Source organism: Haemaphysalis longicornis, unplaced genomic scaffold (genome assembly GCF_048455015.1).
Source record: "Haemaphysalis longicornis isolate Haplotype H1 unplaced genomic scaffold, Haemaphysalis longicornis Haplotype H1 scaffold_4, whole genome shotgun sequence".
Lineage (NCBI taxonomy): Eukaryota > Metazoa > Arthropoda > Arachnida > Ixodida > Ixodidae > Haemaphysalis > Haemaphysalis longicornis.
The window spans coordinates 116,093,591-116,109,272 of NW_027526361.1; the positions used below are offsets into that span (position 1 = coordinate 116,093,591).

Consider the following 15,682-nt stretch of genomic DNA (forward strand, 5'->3'; position numbering starts at 1 on the left):
TTCTACGGGTGGGAAGTGCACAGCTCATGCTTGTCCGCTGGAACAAAACTCTGGTTCGTCCAAGTTTCATTCAGGTAATTAACTAGGAAGTGTGCTCAATCGCAAATTGCGAACAAACGTGTATTGTTTTGTGCACGCCTTGGAGTGCGCCACGGTAAAAGCATATTGTCGCTCACGTTGAGGCTCGGCACCATAGCTTCGCTGGGCATCCTTCTTCACAGAGCAGAAGGACGCTGAACTTTTTTTAAAGCAAAAACTTCGCTGTTTAGTGGGACCGATGGCGTACTGTCAAAAATGTAATGTATTTCCCCATAGACTGGTGGGCCAACCGATAAGCACGCACAAAAAACAAAAAAAAAACAGTCGACTGAACTAAAAAATATGTCTTCCCAGCAATACTTTTGTGTTTAGAGGTGAAGCCGACTTTTTAGGTATCGGTATAAGTTTGGATTCTGTAAGCTGGCCTGTTCTGCATTGCCTATTATGGATTGAAGCACGGCCATCTGCGAAGGAAGTATGATTACAGAAAATGGCTGTAACTCTTGTGTTGTCAAAAGAATACCGAACCAAATTTCATGACAATTACCCGCTTAGGAGACTGACTCTACATGCGTAAAACGTGGCTTCTGTTGTGTTAAAACGGTCAGTTGAAAATTGCGAAAAAGGAACTGTTCTGCATGAGAGAATACATGTAGGGATCATGAAAAAGGAGTACAATAGTATAAATCTCATAAATCACGTATCGGTATGCATTTACATTGTTCGTAAATGCGTTTACTCAGTGCGCAAAAAAGCGACGCTTTTGCGATTTTCTCAACTTTTTCGGGGAAGGGATGGTGGATTTTTTTATAAAAAACGTTTTGCGATTGCTTCTTTGTTCTTTTTTTTTATTCATTTTGTTTTTTTAGGAGGATATTTAATCCTAAAACAAAAGTGTATTTGACATTCCATTCCCGCGAGCTGTGTGTTTCAGTGGCTGAAGCCTGCAACGGGGGCCGCGAAACAATGCCCCAGCCAGAATTAGTTAGTAATGCATGACGCAACCTAAAGGTCCCACCAGGTCACAGACCATGCATATTTCAAGCGGACCATGCTGCTGAAAATGCACAAACAAAAAGAGGCTTGCCAGTAAGGAGGAGGAATAAACATTTATGCAATGGTATGAGTTCCGTTGCGGGAGGCAAAAAAAAAGGTTAGTTGCATTAACCAAAATGCCAGACAACTGCAGTTACTCATCAAGTAGCTTGAGCGCACTAGCGAGGCCCCGATATTGACTGAGTGATTGTCTGAGTTTCTCCGTCCGATTTAAACCGTCGGTTGACTCTCTGATGTTAACTTAAGCAACCCACCGGTGTTAGAGGAACGGATACGGCGGGGATTAAATCGAAGCGAGTTATGCCATACCTACTCTCAAATAGCAGAAGCAGGAATAAGATTTCAAGTGCTCGACAAAGCGTCCTTTTTTCGCAGAATGCGCCCTTAAAATTATAGATTTTGTGCAACACCACGAACATGCGCCTCTTCATTGGATAGCGTGCGGTGCAGAGGACCAGACAGAGAAGGAAACATCGTTAAAATGGGGAAGTGGTGGTCTTAGTGCTAATTATCTAAAACAATAGGTGCGTTAACTCGCTGTAGACACCTCAGGTAACACATTGATAGAAGGACAAAGTTTCAGCGTTAAACTTATTGACAGTGGAGTGGCTTTTGCTTTTTGGGGGGAAGGGGGGGGTGAAAATGCACATATATTATTTTTATAATCATGAATATATTCGTTGCTGAATAAAGTGTCTCGGTTGGGTAATGAGATTTCCGCACCACTATTCCTCACACACGAGGGCAAAGGTCTAGCGGGGTCAAATGATTGCTGTCAATATGAGCACAACCTGCTGAAATAGTGTTGTAGACTTTGCAAGGTTTGTCAGGATAGATCAGGTTAGTTAGCCCAATACGAGAATTAGGCTTTTTCTTGTACTTGTACTTGTACTTCACTCTTTTGTTGCTCTTTTAAAACTTTCAACACACGCCAATAATTTAAGAATTCCTCTCTTTCTTTCCCTTAACAAACAGCCCTGCTTAGAAATGCTCGTGAGATAAGACAGCTCTATTAAGTTTTTCATCAGTTTGTTTGCAACACGGGAGGGAGGAGATTTCAATCGAAGTTTAGAAATTCCAAGGATGCCTCCCTCATGGCGAAGCCCGTAATATCAGCCTCTTCTCAATAAATAAATGTTTATTCGCTTTTTCTCTCGTAAAAAAAATCCACCGGACTTTAAAAAAATGTCATACTCCGGAAATGAAACGTCTTTTTCCGAAGTAGCCAGACAATTGTCCGAATTTTTTTTTCCATATCCATGCACACAGTAGCAATAGTAGCAAAAAAATCTATAGTTGCGGAAAAATGAGATCAATTTAATTTTAATCGTCACTTTTTTCTCCCTTAAGTATAGCTTACGTTTCGGGCCGATAACTTCGCGATTAAGCGCCCTTTCAGCGCACGTTTTGTTCTTGTTTCAGCATTTTCTTTCAGCATAATTGTCGGAGGCAAACAGTTAAGCTTGATTTAGTTTTGTTAATACTGTCTCCCAAAGTCTCCTCACGCGACTATTCGGAAGGCCAATTACACCTTTGCACCCTCATTTTGGGTGTGAAATTGTGGGTCCATGCTTCTCTTTATAGGCTTGAAAATTTGGGAATATTTGGACATAGGCGTTTTCTCCCTCACTTCAAGGTGCACCGCCGGAGTCTCTTCTTTTGATGGACGGGAGACAGAGCCGGGTGGAGAGATCAAGGGGGAGAAGGGGGGACGTTCAGTGTACGTCGGCGCCTCCTTTTCACCGGAGCCTTGGTGACCGCCCTGGTCGCCCACCCCCAAGACGGTACTGCCTTCAACAATACAAGCATTTCAGTGGTGCCGTGGAACTGAAAAAAGGAAGCACTCAGTTGTCGTGCGCAAAAACTACACAACGCGACGCTGTGAGGAAAGTGCGCCTTCCCGCAACGCGGTCGCGGCGCGCTAAGACGCTACAAGCATGCCGAGTAAGGCGTGCTTCACAGCAAAGCAACGCTACCAGACTAGCGTACGACACGAAGACCCGCCTGCAAGCCCCTATGCGCCTGCGCCGTTTAGCTTCGATGCGCGGCCGCGGCTTGTGCGCTGGCGCTCCCCGGAGCGCAGCCACGTTGCGCCGTGTTCGCACCAAGAGTGGACGGCCCTGTACATCCTAAACACAACACCATTACATATTCACGTCAGAAGACTACGTGCTCTCTTGCCGTCGCGTCCTGCCTGTATGGCCACAGAACACGCCGTACTTCCACCGTGAGGAAGTAGCGTGTGACAGTCAATACGTCTGGGACCTAGTAATGGTACCCCACTTGGTACATTGAAGCGCCCTACCGCCTCCACTCTCGGTGCTTTTTTTCCGGCCGCAGGGGTAGACGGAATTGACTATTGAATGAAAAAACTGGTATTGAAACAGATGACCTTTATTGTCACTAAATGGTGGTGTCCCTAGTCCAGGACATAATTGAGCCTGGCCTTTTTGATTGCCAAGTTGATCAGATTGGGCTAGTCTTGCAGGGTCGAGCTGGCCAGTGTTGCCTTCTATGTCTGAAATCTTTCCTCTGGTGTCGTGTCTGCACACAGTCGCTGTTGGACGTCCAGGTGATGTAGTTTAATGTTGGATTATTGCTGCAGGTCGGGCAATCTGAGCGCTATTTTTCAGGCTACATGAGGTGATGCCTGTGGAGGTTCGGGTAAGTGTTTGTATGTATCTCCAGCAGGTGGCTTCTATTGCTTTCAACTGTATGTGAGGCGGCTAGTATAGTGCCTTCGCTGCCCTGAGTATTTCTAGTCTTTCCCCGTAGGCGTCGATCAAAACCACGGGCACAGTGTTCGCGAAAATGTAATTGCATGCAAAACTTGGAGCTGAGAACTTGAGTCCTCCGGACACGCGCAACTGGAGCCCGGCGGCTACAAAGCACCGCAAAGCCCACGTTTTCACCTCAATTACCGCTGTACACGTCACACGTAATGACGCGATACTTTGCGATTGAGCCAAAGCTAAAGCGCGGCGTTCGTGCGACATGTGCATCTGTTAGTGACGTCAATAGGGGGACATGACTTTACGGGGCTTTGCAGCCGCGGGGCTCCAGATGCGCGCTTCCGGAGGTCTCAGATTATCATCCCCTAGTTCTGCAGGCAATTACATCGTCGCAAATATAACAATTAATATCGGGTTGACTGATGATACCCTACAATTTTCACTTTACAATCAGGCACTGAACTGAAATAATTAATAACTCAGTTAACAAATACTAAATCTTGTTCTTCTGAAGAGGAATTGAAACCTGCGTTACAGCGCCCGCCACGCCCCCTGATGAGTTCGCGCTGGAAAAACAGTTTTACCCCTGAAACCCCATTCTTGGAAATTACCGAGTTCCTGCAACACGTTCCGGCAGCGTAAATTTGCCTCAAAATTTTGCGTTAGATAGCCTTCGGAAAGCCTTACCGATGCAACACGATGCAGCTAGAAAAAGGAGCGACTAACCAGGATGTTGCGGTAGTAACGGTGCCGCGTAGTTTGTTCTGATTATTTCACTACGGCACGTGGTAGTAGTGGGACAGCCTATCCCATGTGTGGTAATTTCAGATAAGCCAAACAACCCATGCACCACAGGCGTAAAAGATGAGTTACCAAAGAAACCGAGCAATTTTGCATCTGCTTGCTTTTGGTCTTGACATTTATAAGATCGAGGAAAAAAAACAGAAAATGCCCGTGAGTCGACTATCAGGCCCCGTCAATGAATTGCACAAAACCTATTGTAATTCGAAGCCCTTTCTTGGGCCTCCTTTACGGGTAAGGTGTCGCCTCAGCGTGTAGCAATCGCCCCAGCTCTTTTTGTCGCTCATCCTGCTTACTAAGAGGTGTTAGTGGCAAACACGGGCTGTTATGTTTGTGCAGACGCCTGAACAAAACAGGGAGGTCAACCCCGCAGCCTGATGAATGAAAAGGCTGCAGAAACAGCGAAAAGGGACCTTTCGCTTTATAAAGCAACGCTATCGCCTCAAACAGCAAGCAATGAATGTGGTGTCTGGTTAGGTTCGAGGTCTCTAGATAACCACCACATCAAGTGGGCACCTTTTTTGCAGCCGTGAAACGCTCGATGAAACTTTGCAACTTCATTTGGAACAGCAGGTGTTAGAGTAATGTGGTCGGTGATGAGACATCACTGCTTAAAGTGAATTTGAAAACCACTGAGACAGAATAAGCGACGGCCATTTCGAGAAGTGTAACCGATGCCACTGCTTCCTCGATTGTGCTCTGCACCGAGGAAACCAGGAAATTAAGGTACAAACAGACTGAAAGGGGTGATCGGAGCCATTCCTTCCGAAGAGGTGTAGGCGCCTAGTTGGTTCGGTAATGCCCAAGCGACTCTTGATTCCTACCAGGTCCCACCCTAATAAGGAGAAGGCCTAATTCTTGCCTACTGAAATGATTGCAGCAGAAGCCCGCAACGACGACCGAGAAAAGACGAGGAAGAAGACGAAGGAGGAAGATCCTTACGGGAGTGGCAAGGAGAGACAGGGTCCGGGGCGGCCAGACCAGGGGTGACGTGGCCAGAGCCCCGACATCGTTCCGCAAGTGTGGGCTGGAGCGGGCCGACAGCGCATCGGCTCCAGTTTCTGTCGACGTACCGCCAACCCACGCCTTAGCGGCCCCAGCGGCGACGAGCGGGTGTCTTCAGGCGCGGCATCGCACTATCCTCATCCGCTACGGCGGCCTCCACGACGGCAAAGCTACCGAACTTTGCCGCACTACGCCGGTCGCACAATGTCGCTACAACACACGGAGGCACTGCCTGTTACGACCTCTTCACAAACACGCTGCGATTCCACTTGAGCGCCGGTCATTGGGTGGGCATATTTATGGACTGTTTATGTGGGACCTCGTAGACTAAAGTTAAAAGACTATTCAGTTCACCTCGGGACGTAATTGTACTTTTTCCATTAACTGTACTTTTTTGTGTGCGTATGCTTTATTTGCTGGGCTTTGTTTATTAAGGGATGTGCTTTAAATTGGGTAAATGTCTCTTTTCTCAAGCCAGCCTCTTCTTCCCTCATTCATTCTTCTTTGTCGGTCGAGATGTCTGACACCCACTGAAACGAGAGTCCTTGAAGGATTTGGACTCCACCTTCGGTGAAAAAGCGAGAGAACTGATAATACCTAAAGAAGCAGTACTTAATCGTCCTAGGTTATGTTCAGCGGAGCATAAGCCTGTCATGTCAGTGCGTGAGGGGGAAGCACCCTCAGGGAGCATGGGAGAGCCGTCAGCTTCTTATCCAGATAAGCAGTACGCGAATCAGGCGAGGAGTGTGGTGCAGATTGTATCGCGTACGTTCTCTCGTTGGTTTTAAATGACCGCAAAATTTGGTTTGCAAACATATGTTAGCCCACGCAAAAAACACCGTGAGCTGAGTGAGCAGAAAAGCAGGAAAAGGTGCACTTGAGGCCACTCTAGTGATTGAGAGCTATCATCGAAGCTACAGTGATGCTCGGAGAAGAAGCCCCGGAAAAGAACTTGACACTCCACAAAATTACAAAAGTTTTTGCGGAAAGCTTCAGAGGCAGGGACGCTCACCTCGCTTCTTGATCGACTGGAACGAATAAGGAGCTGGAGTTCCTCCCAGCTTCCCCCTATGGTCAATGTTGGACGAGTACACATTGGAGTAAATTTACAGGCCATGGAATCTCGTAAGTTCAAGAATCGCTGTACTAAAAGAGGACAATGCCCTGCCGGCCGCGCTGTGGAATTATTGTCTCTGTCCACAATAGTTACGAAAGAATTAAGAAAAGATAAATTTAAAGCTTCACAGTAAAAAGAAAGTGTTATATGGGCTGTTAAACAAAAAATAAACATCTAAGTACTGTGTCCTTGGCAAAAGCCCGTCTCGCTCATTCGTTAAAATTGAGAAGTAAGTCGGACCAAGAGCAATAGCAGGAAGCTCTTCGAGAAGCCAAAGAAAGCGTTTCAGGGCGAAAACAACTACAGTCAATACACGGTTTAACAAACCGATTTAACGAAATTCCCGATTTAACAGAGATATGCGGATGTTCCATCAGACGCCCATACACTCTTACTCACGTCCCGGATAGCGTCCCATCTATAGGCGATGGGCAGTCTCAATAGCGTGATATGAAAGGCGCTGAAAGACACATTTTCTGTGACGATACTACGAGTTCTCGCAGGACGCATAAAGGCTGCACCATCGGGATCGTGTGAGGGTTATGTATAAACGGACACCCTGACGCGTGGAAAAACACAAAACAACATAAAAAAACGCACCGGTGTGCACAAGCATACACATGTGGGGGATGTATATGCCTCCTCACGTAGCATGTCCGAGAGCTTTCACCGCGCCTGGCCATGCACCTGGCGACTCAGAAGAGCGACAAAAAGAATACAACAACAATATTTCGTGCCCACGCGCTGTAGGAGTGAGAGAGAGAGAGAGAGAGAGAAAACTTTTATTGAAACAACAGGGATGGGGTAGGGGAAAAAAAGAGGAACTGAGGAAAACAAGTTCAGCGTCCGTGAACGGTGGTCACACCCTTTTCGGTTCACTCACAGTGTATGTAGGAAGCGACGTTGGGTTCGTCGGTTCCCCACTTGCAAGAGTCGACTCTTTTGTTGCCCACGTTTGCGTCAACGGACATTAAAGGAGTACTGCGATGTCGTTGAAACCAGGATAACAGGTGCGAATGCGATGGTTTCACAAGAGCAACGGAGATTCAAAGTCAACCAGCGGCGCCGTGTCGAGCCGGATGGTGCGTCTACGGCGGTCATACCCGTTTGAACATGAACGGATTGGTAAGTTTGTAAATTTCTTGTCGTTTTTTAGGGGCGAAGCTCCTTAAGGCGTGGGTCTGTCCATCCTCGACGTATGTATGTAGCCACCTATTTAGTTCTTGGATTGTTTACTAGATGGCGTGGCTACCTCTAGTTTAGTTCTTGAATTGTTTACTAGATGGCGGTACTTGTATATGATGAAAAGATGCGCTTGGATTGTTTACTAGATGGCGTGGCTACCCCTAGTTTAGTTCTTGGATTGTTTACTAGATGGCGGGGAGCGTTGTAATAAAATCCGTTCGCTGTTGGCGCGCGCTCGGAGTCGCCCGATGGATAAGGCTGCAGATGTGCGAGCCCGCGAGGCAGAAGCGCTCCGTGAAGCTGCGCGACGCCGCCGCCAAGATCCTGCCGTACGAGAGCGGGACGCCGAAGCGTGTCGTCTGGCTGCGCGACGACGCCGCCAAGATATCAGCGTTCGAGAACGAGAGGCCCAAGCGTCACGGCAACGGCGCGAGGACCCTGCCGTACGCGAAGCGGCACGGCTGCGGCGCGAAGAGGATCTCCAAAACGTCAGAGAACGGGAAGCGGCGAGAAAGCGCGCGTATCGGCAGGCAGACCCCGATGCAGTGAGAGCTCGTGAGGCGTCTGCAAAACGCATCAGGCGAGCTCAGCCCCAAGGTGCCGACGCGCGGTTTAAGCGAGACTTTCTAGACGTTACGTTCGGACACAGATGTAGTGGGCGAACTTTCACTGAACAGTCACGGTTTTACCGATGATTTCCCCTCAGGTGCTTCGCCCACTCATCATCATTCACCCCGTGTATATGCTGTAAATTTTTTTGGGCAGACTGTCAGAATTTGTGTTCAGAACCATATAGTAGGCGACACACTTCCATGCCTTTGTCATCGTCGGCATAAGCCCGTGCCAGTATTGTACTCCGTTACTCGGCGCAGTACGGCTATAGTAAATTTGATGTAGTATCTGGAAGAATTCGGTTTCTGAAGGTGGCGTCCTTTTTGAGATCCAGGCGAACACTTAGTACGCTCATGTCGGACAGATTTTAGTGCTTGTGCGAAGGTGACCTAAGTAAATAATTTGCACTTTACTAGCTATATTTACGCGCGCCTCATTGTACAGGTCTCGGCGTATAAAACGTAGTTTGTGTTTCATATTGTTGCTAATTTTATTGCCGCCATTTCTCATCGGCTTGGAAACAAGTTTGGTATTTTATTCGTAACTACGTCTTCGTGACCATCGTTTCGTCTCATCACTGTTTTCTATCACGTTGAGACCAGAATCTCTGGATATTAATTGTGAACTTCACTACGGTGCGTTTTAGTTGTACAGTTCTAACATGCACCCGCCGCGGTGGCTCAGTGGCTAAGGCGTTGCGCTGCTGAGCACGAGGTCGCGGGTTCGATTCCCGGCCGTGGCGGCCGCTTTTCTGATGGAGGCGAAAAGCAAAAACGCCCGTGTGTACGAGATTTCGGCGCACGTTAAAGATCCCCAGGTGGTCCAAATTAATCCGGAGCCCTCCACTACGGCGCGCCTCATCGCCTGCGTTGCGTCGGCGCGTTAAACGCTACAATCAATCAATCAATTCTAATATGAGTTCAACTGCACAGTTTTAACATAAAGTGACATCCATGAGCAACAGAACCCCCGTCACGAAGTGTTTGCCGGGGCTACCTTTTCTCTTAGTGGTAACTCTAAGAAAAACCCAGCGTGTCACCGTCATGGACGTCGCTTATCATGCTGTTGCAGGCGCGCTGGCTGTCGCTCCGTGAGCGCGGTAGCTATGCCTAAGAAAAATGGGCCCATCTCCCCGCGAGGGGGACTCGAGTAAATGCGTCGCATAGGGGGTGGGTGTACTGCGTTAACGTTTAGTGTTTGGGGGGTTGGTGCTATCACGTGTACACCACGCAGCTATCACGCCGCTAGCACGCCGCTGAGTCGCCAACGCACGCCGCTGACGACGTAGTTTGAATGAGTCAAGGATATAAGACGCGTTCGTAGCCATTGATTCTGTGTCGGTTTTGTGGTGCAGTGGGAAGAGCACCATGTACCTCGCGTTCCGCCCACAGGTAGTGAATGCGTTGTATCAGCAGCTTCTTGACGTAGTTTGAATGAGTCAAGGATATAAGGTGCGTTCGTAGCCTTTGATTCTGTGTCGCTTTTGTGGCGCAGTGGGTAGAGCACCATGTACCTTGCGTTCCGCCGGCAGGGTTGTGGGATCGAAACCAGGCGCCGCTAACTGTTATTTCTTTTTATAGTGTAGGGGGAGGCTGGCTGCTGCGGACGCCTACGCACGGGTGACATCGTGAGTTATACAAATGCTCTGCATTTAAAACGATAACGTTATCGAATTTGTTTTAGGTTCATAAGATGTGTTCTTTTGCTTTTTTTTTACCTCAAGCGTAGCACGCTTTCAGTGTTGCGCCGACAGGATATGAATGTTTGCGTTGCTCTTGGTGGAAAATGTTAAAATAGAAAACCCACGGCATGATGCCCACGCCTGTAACAGCGGACGAAGCATGTGTAAGACGTTCAATTGACGTGTCGTGTCGAATGAAATTATATCAAGGTTTCCTTGCACGAGTTCGCAGTGGAAAAGAGCTCAAGCCGCATGCATTTATGAATGTAATATCGTTTCAGGATTGATAATGTGGTTTGGTGTAAATAAATTACAACTTAGCTTTCACCATGGCATCGTCAAATATAGGGACTTTTAAGCCATGGTGTATTGTACCTTAAAACGCTTGATAATTCTAGTGGGAACACGATGAGATTATTAAGGCAATTGCCAAAGTTATGGCCTCTGTCATATTGTGGAGTCGAAGCCTCATTGTTCTTGTGCGTGGAACACGAGGTCGTGAAGCTGCTAAGTGCACAAAGTACGATTCTGAAAGTGTCATCTTTTCCAGTGAGATATATTTTTATGGGTACTAAAATTCAGATGCAGATGGATGAATGCCGAAGTTCTCGATTCAACGAAATATTTCGCGACTCCCCTCAACTTCGTTAAATGGTGGTTGGGTGTAGTCTGAGGCGAAAAATTGGACATGAATGCTTTCGCATTCACAACCATTAGCAAGTTCTTAGGTGCCCTTGGATTGTCCTCAGACCATGAATAAGTTGCGATTACACTACCACTGGGGTCGCACTCGTTGGTTTTTATATGGATGTTTGGGGACCGAAAAGGGATGGGTTTAAGCGTCCTAGGTTAAAGACATTTTGCTTGCAATGCCACACCAATCCGGCTCACCGCCAAGCCAGCGACATAGACCATTGAATCGACATTATCTAAGATTGTGTGTACAGTTGTGGGCGTGTAGATCAGTGTGTACAACAGTGACAAGGCCATTAAGACCATCGTCACTGACAATTTCTTTACAGTTCCTCTGGTCTCTGGTCATTCACATTCGCAAGAGGGAACGACGTCGATTCTTTTACTGCAAAGCAGCATATGTCTCACCCCCTCCGCCCCCCCCCCCCCCTCACCCCAGTTTTCATCCCGCTGTAGCCGATTTAGTCGGCAATGCTTCTACGCTCCTCCTCTCCACCGCCGACCCCTTTTCACAACTGTTATACCCCTCGCCATTACCGCTGGCTCTTTTTTAATTAAGTTGCGCATACAGCTGATAACGGGTAGCACCTTTACCAGATGATTGCCGATAATCAACAGAAGCGCGAATGGGCGTCAAAGCGACGTAGCCTCTCTCGGCGAACGTTTCGCCTCCGTTGCTACCTAAAATGCCACCTCGTGTAGCAGTTGCGAATTCCGCCCGCGTGGAGAGCAACTTTGCCCGCTTGGAACGCCAGAGGGAGCCCATAATTGTTCTTCAGATTGAAAGGCTTTCCGAGCGACGTTTTCAACGGTGTATTTCGTGCCTAAGCACAGGCTAATCACTTGTTGCCAGTTAATGAGTGCAGGGTTTGGGGATAGGAAGAGGGGGAGTGCATTCATTCCAGTACCAATGATACGACCCTCGTGCTGGTGGGAGATTTAAACATGGAAGTCTCGCGGCTCAAGGCAACCTGTCAGCTGCCCCCCGTGGTCAGGCATTTTGGGTTTGTGTCAGTGTGTCACAGTGTCAGTAAGACACCTGCGACCCGATTGAAGTACACGGACATGTTTGACCGATTGAATAAAGCTTGAGTCCTTCCAGGTTTTAACTCGCTATGGAACGGACGCTTGCCATTTGCTCGGGGGAAGAAGAGCAGGAATTGAAGGAGCATCCGCCACTCAGAAGCGGGAATAAGCACGACAACAAAAAAAATCTGCTGCCGCCGCCATGGCCGCCGCAAGTTCCAGCTCGCCGAGTAGCTGCAAATCCCTCCACTATAAACAGCAACTTGCGCGCTTGGATCGCGGACGTGAAGCAATATTTCTCGTTTAGCTCGAATGGCTTTCAGAGCGACACTTTCTTCAGTGTCTCTAACTTTAGGCATGCGCACATCCCCGATTGCCGGTTGATGCGTGCAAGGCTGCGAAGTGGTAAGGGGGTTGGCGTGTACGCGCAGCTATATGCAGTTCAGGTCTTCACTGATGACGAACCATTGTGCTGGCGGGACGTTTAAACTTGGACGCCAAACGGCCAATCTGGAATCCTGCTTGCTCGAGCGCAGTTGTTTGGGGCGTTACACAAATAGTAAGATGCCTACGACGCGAGATGGAAACATACAGCCCTATGTTTGTGCGCTAGAGTAATGCTCCAGTCCTTTCAAGTTTCCTTCAGCGAATTTGCTCGGAAGTATGCTCAATCACAAATTACAAGGAAACATGTTTCCTTTTGTGCACTCCGTAGACTGCATCCAGCTTTGCAGGTCTTCCTTCTTCAGAGAGTGGAAGGGCACTTAATTTTTTAATTTGGAAAACAATGCAATAACGACTGTTGCCAAGATTTTAATGCATTTTGAAGATACCCCGTTGGTCCAATTATATCCGTAGCCCTGCTCTTCGGCGAGCCTCATATTTAAATTATAGCTTGTGCGCGCATAGCGACCAATCCGTTTTCTAACAATCCGAATTAAAAATAGCGAATCCAGGGTAAACGGACCGAGGCGCCCGCATGCGCGTGTAATCCGTCAGCCTCATGGAATTTAAAAACACCTGTACCGTTTTGAGTTCGAGGAGCTCAGAACACGTGCCCTTGATGGTAATCACTGAACCTGTTTCCGGCGCGGGGTGACGACCGAATCTTTCTTCCAACCATAAAGTCAAGGTCAGGTGCCTGATAGTTCAGAACTGTACCAAAAAACTACAACGATTTATTTTTTCAAACAAAACGCTTGATTGTTCGTTTCACAGCGATGACAAACAAATCACATTTTTTGTTCGAGAATCTACTTGGCTGATTATCCAAGGACTAGCTGAAATATTGACCATTAGGTCTCAGTATAACAGCACTGAAGAAAGCTTGGAAGGTTTCCGTAACTTGCGTGAATGGTTTGTTTAAACTGCCCTTAAAATCAGTCAGCAGTGTGATAGGCAACATTCAGAGACGTCTTTTGCATAAATGCGGCTGTCACTCAACATATAGGATACAAAATACATGCGTTTCAACCGGCACTTAAAATCTGCGAGAAGGTACTTGGGCGTACGAACATTACGCACATTGTTTTGAAGGAGGTGAGCGGTGTAACACAAGGGCAGCGGCAATATTTTATTTCACCTTCTAAAACTTCGCCAAGAAGATAATCAAGCCACTGTTATTCAGTGACGCTTATGAAGCGTGAAACTTTTTTACTTAAGGTTAACTGTATGTCCTGAATACATAAACCCAACAACAATTCGTTCACGAATTTACCTTATTCAAATAGACAGCTTGTAGAAATTACCAACGACCTTAATGTTAGCCACAACAGAGGAGCGCACTTTGGGCTGAACTACTGAACTACTTACAAACACAATGCCAATGTCAATGTCGACCTTCGAGTTTGGTGAATGCGGTATTTCAAGCACACAAAATACATGAATGGATTGAGTGATTATATCATGAAGAAAGCCAAGTTGATTGTTGAAGGAAAAAAACAAACAAACAAAGAAACACGCAAGAGCACGGGCTTCGACGTCATTACAGTAGGAGAATTTTGGTTTCACTACTGTTTTTAGGAAGTGCGTTGTGCATTGGGACACAAATTGGGTGAGGTATAGACTTACCTGCCTTCCTTTTTTCCGACGACGCCATTGAAAAAAGCGTTGAGGAACAGCAGAAGTAGCAGCGTCGTCTTCATGGCGTAGTGTAAAGGTACGCGTGGTGCAAAATCGTAGCTGCGTACATGGGTTCGAAAAATCGGATTTCACCAGCCGAACCAGAAATGAGTATAAGAAGGCACGAAATAAGTACTTGCAGTCTATAAAAAGGCACATAGGAGGAATTCGCAGGTTTCTACTGCTATGTTTGGGTTTGACTGGATAGTGTTAAATGAAAAACACAGCAATCCGTGGGGTATTCATGTATAAATTTAGATAACCCATTATTAAGCAGGAATCTAAAAGTAACCTAGTTAATTAAACGATACTCTTGGCGTTAACACATTTCCTCAAGCCGACATAATGAATATGTTAACAACGCCATGCTATAAACTCGGCAGTGAGTGACCGGCGAGACTTACGTGCCGCTGTTAGTTTGGGTACAGTGGAGGTGGAAGCGCTCCAAGAGCCATATTACCTGCTCCGTATTCGTCGCCTAGCTGTTGCAGCCGGGTATAATTTTAGTGCATGTTCTGGCAAGGCCGTTTAAGTAACCTCGCTCGATGTACTTCACCGGGCAGCGTGAGTTCCAGCTGGTGCATTTGCTGACGTACTCCTTCGGCAAGCGGATGTTTGCAGCTGTGCTGTCCGGAGCTCACCAGGAACTTCACTGTGTTCAAAATACGAGGACCTTTGCATTCTAAAGGATGACGCTTTAATAATCAACGATATATATGATGACGATGACCCTACTCAAAAACGAGGCTATTGTTATAAAAAGCGAGTGTTTTACTTTGCCTGTGTACACGTGTGTGCAGTCGTGTACGCGCGTGTGCATGTATGCGGGCATGTTGCTGCCACTGTTGCTGCAACGGCGTAGGATACGAAAAGCATTGGGATGCATGGAAAGCGTAGCTACATTTTTTTTTACTACAGCGGATGCCTTTACGATAACAGGTGTTTACATCTACCAACTCTTGTGTCGTGAACCATGCTTAACCAACTGAAGTCGGCAGTGGGAAATCAGGGAAGGAATTTAAAAAAAGAAAAGTGTGTTAGCCCTTGCTAGCTGTCGTGTTATGGTTGCGACAAGAAAGGCGCATCTGTCTGATTGTCTTGATACTATAGCCTCAGGCCAAGTGTGTCTTGCCGTATCTCTGAACACTCTATTCTGGCACGTCGGGGGCTGCCGAAAAAACCTCTCTCCCCCGACCCTGTACCGCGTACGAGGGAACTTGGAGGTTAATTTTTTTGCCTTGCTTGGGTGTTGCAGAATGGGCCGAACGTGTACCTAATGCGCGTGTACTTCGCGCTCGCAAGTAGCAGGCACCTGCCACGCGAGCTGCAGAAAGGAGAGAAAGAGGGCAAATAGAACAGCGAAAGTATGAAAAAAAAATTTAACCTAGACTGTATATAGTAACATTTATTCCAGGCGTCAATGTAATAAGTTCATGAATAATGTATGGATCATGCTGTGAGTGTCCCCGCGCTCTAGTAAAATTACTCTGTTAGGCAGAGCGTTGAGAGAATCGAACTGGTAGTTTGTACATCGGGGCAAGGGAAGGTCTGAGAGCAAACGTACATGCGCACGATGGTTGTTAAAACGGATGTTGCGAACGGTCGGGGCAATGT

The 15,682-nt window shown here is 47.2% G+C and overlaps 1 protein-coding gene across 2 annotated transcripts in view; it reads right to left on the bottom strand.

Annotated features, from left to right (window-relative positions):
- LOC144180509 (putative serine carboxypeptidase CPVL) overlaps window positions 1-14,654 on the bottom strand; it is a 35,324-nt gene extending 20,670 nt beyond the window's left edge. Inside the window, exons 1-2 of one of the 2 annotated variants that reach the window (XM_077708840.1) lie at window positions 14,529-14,654; window positions 14,018-14,128 (exon numbers count right to left, since the gene is read on the bottom strand). In XM_077708840.1, coding sequence (XP_077564966.1) covers window positions 14,018-14,091 — 74 coding nt within the window. In that variant the 5' untranslated portion in view covers window positions 14,092-14,128; window positions 14,529-14,654. Of the gene's footprint in view, window positions 1-14,017; window positions 14,129-14,472 lie in introns of both variants that reach the window. The other variant, XM_077708839.1, reaches the window with a different exon arrangement.
- Between the last annotated feature and the right edge of the window lie 1,028 nt (window positions 14,655-15,682).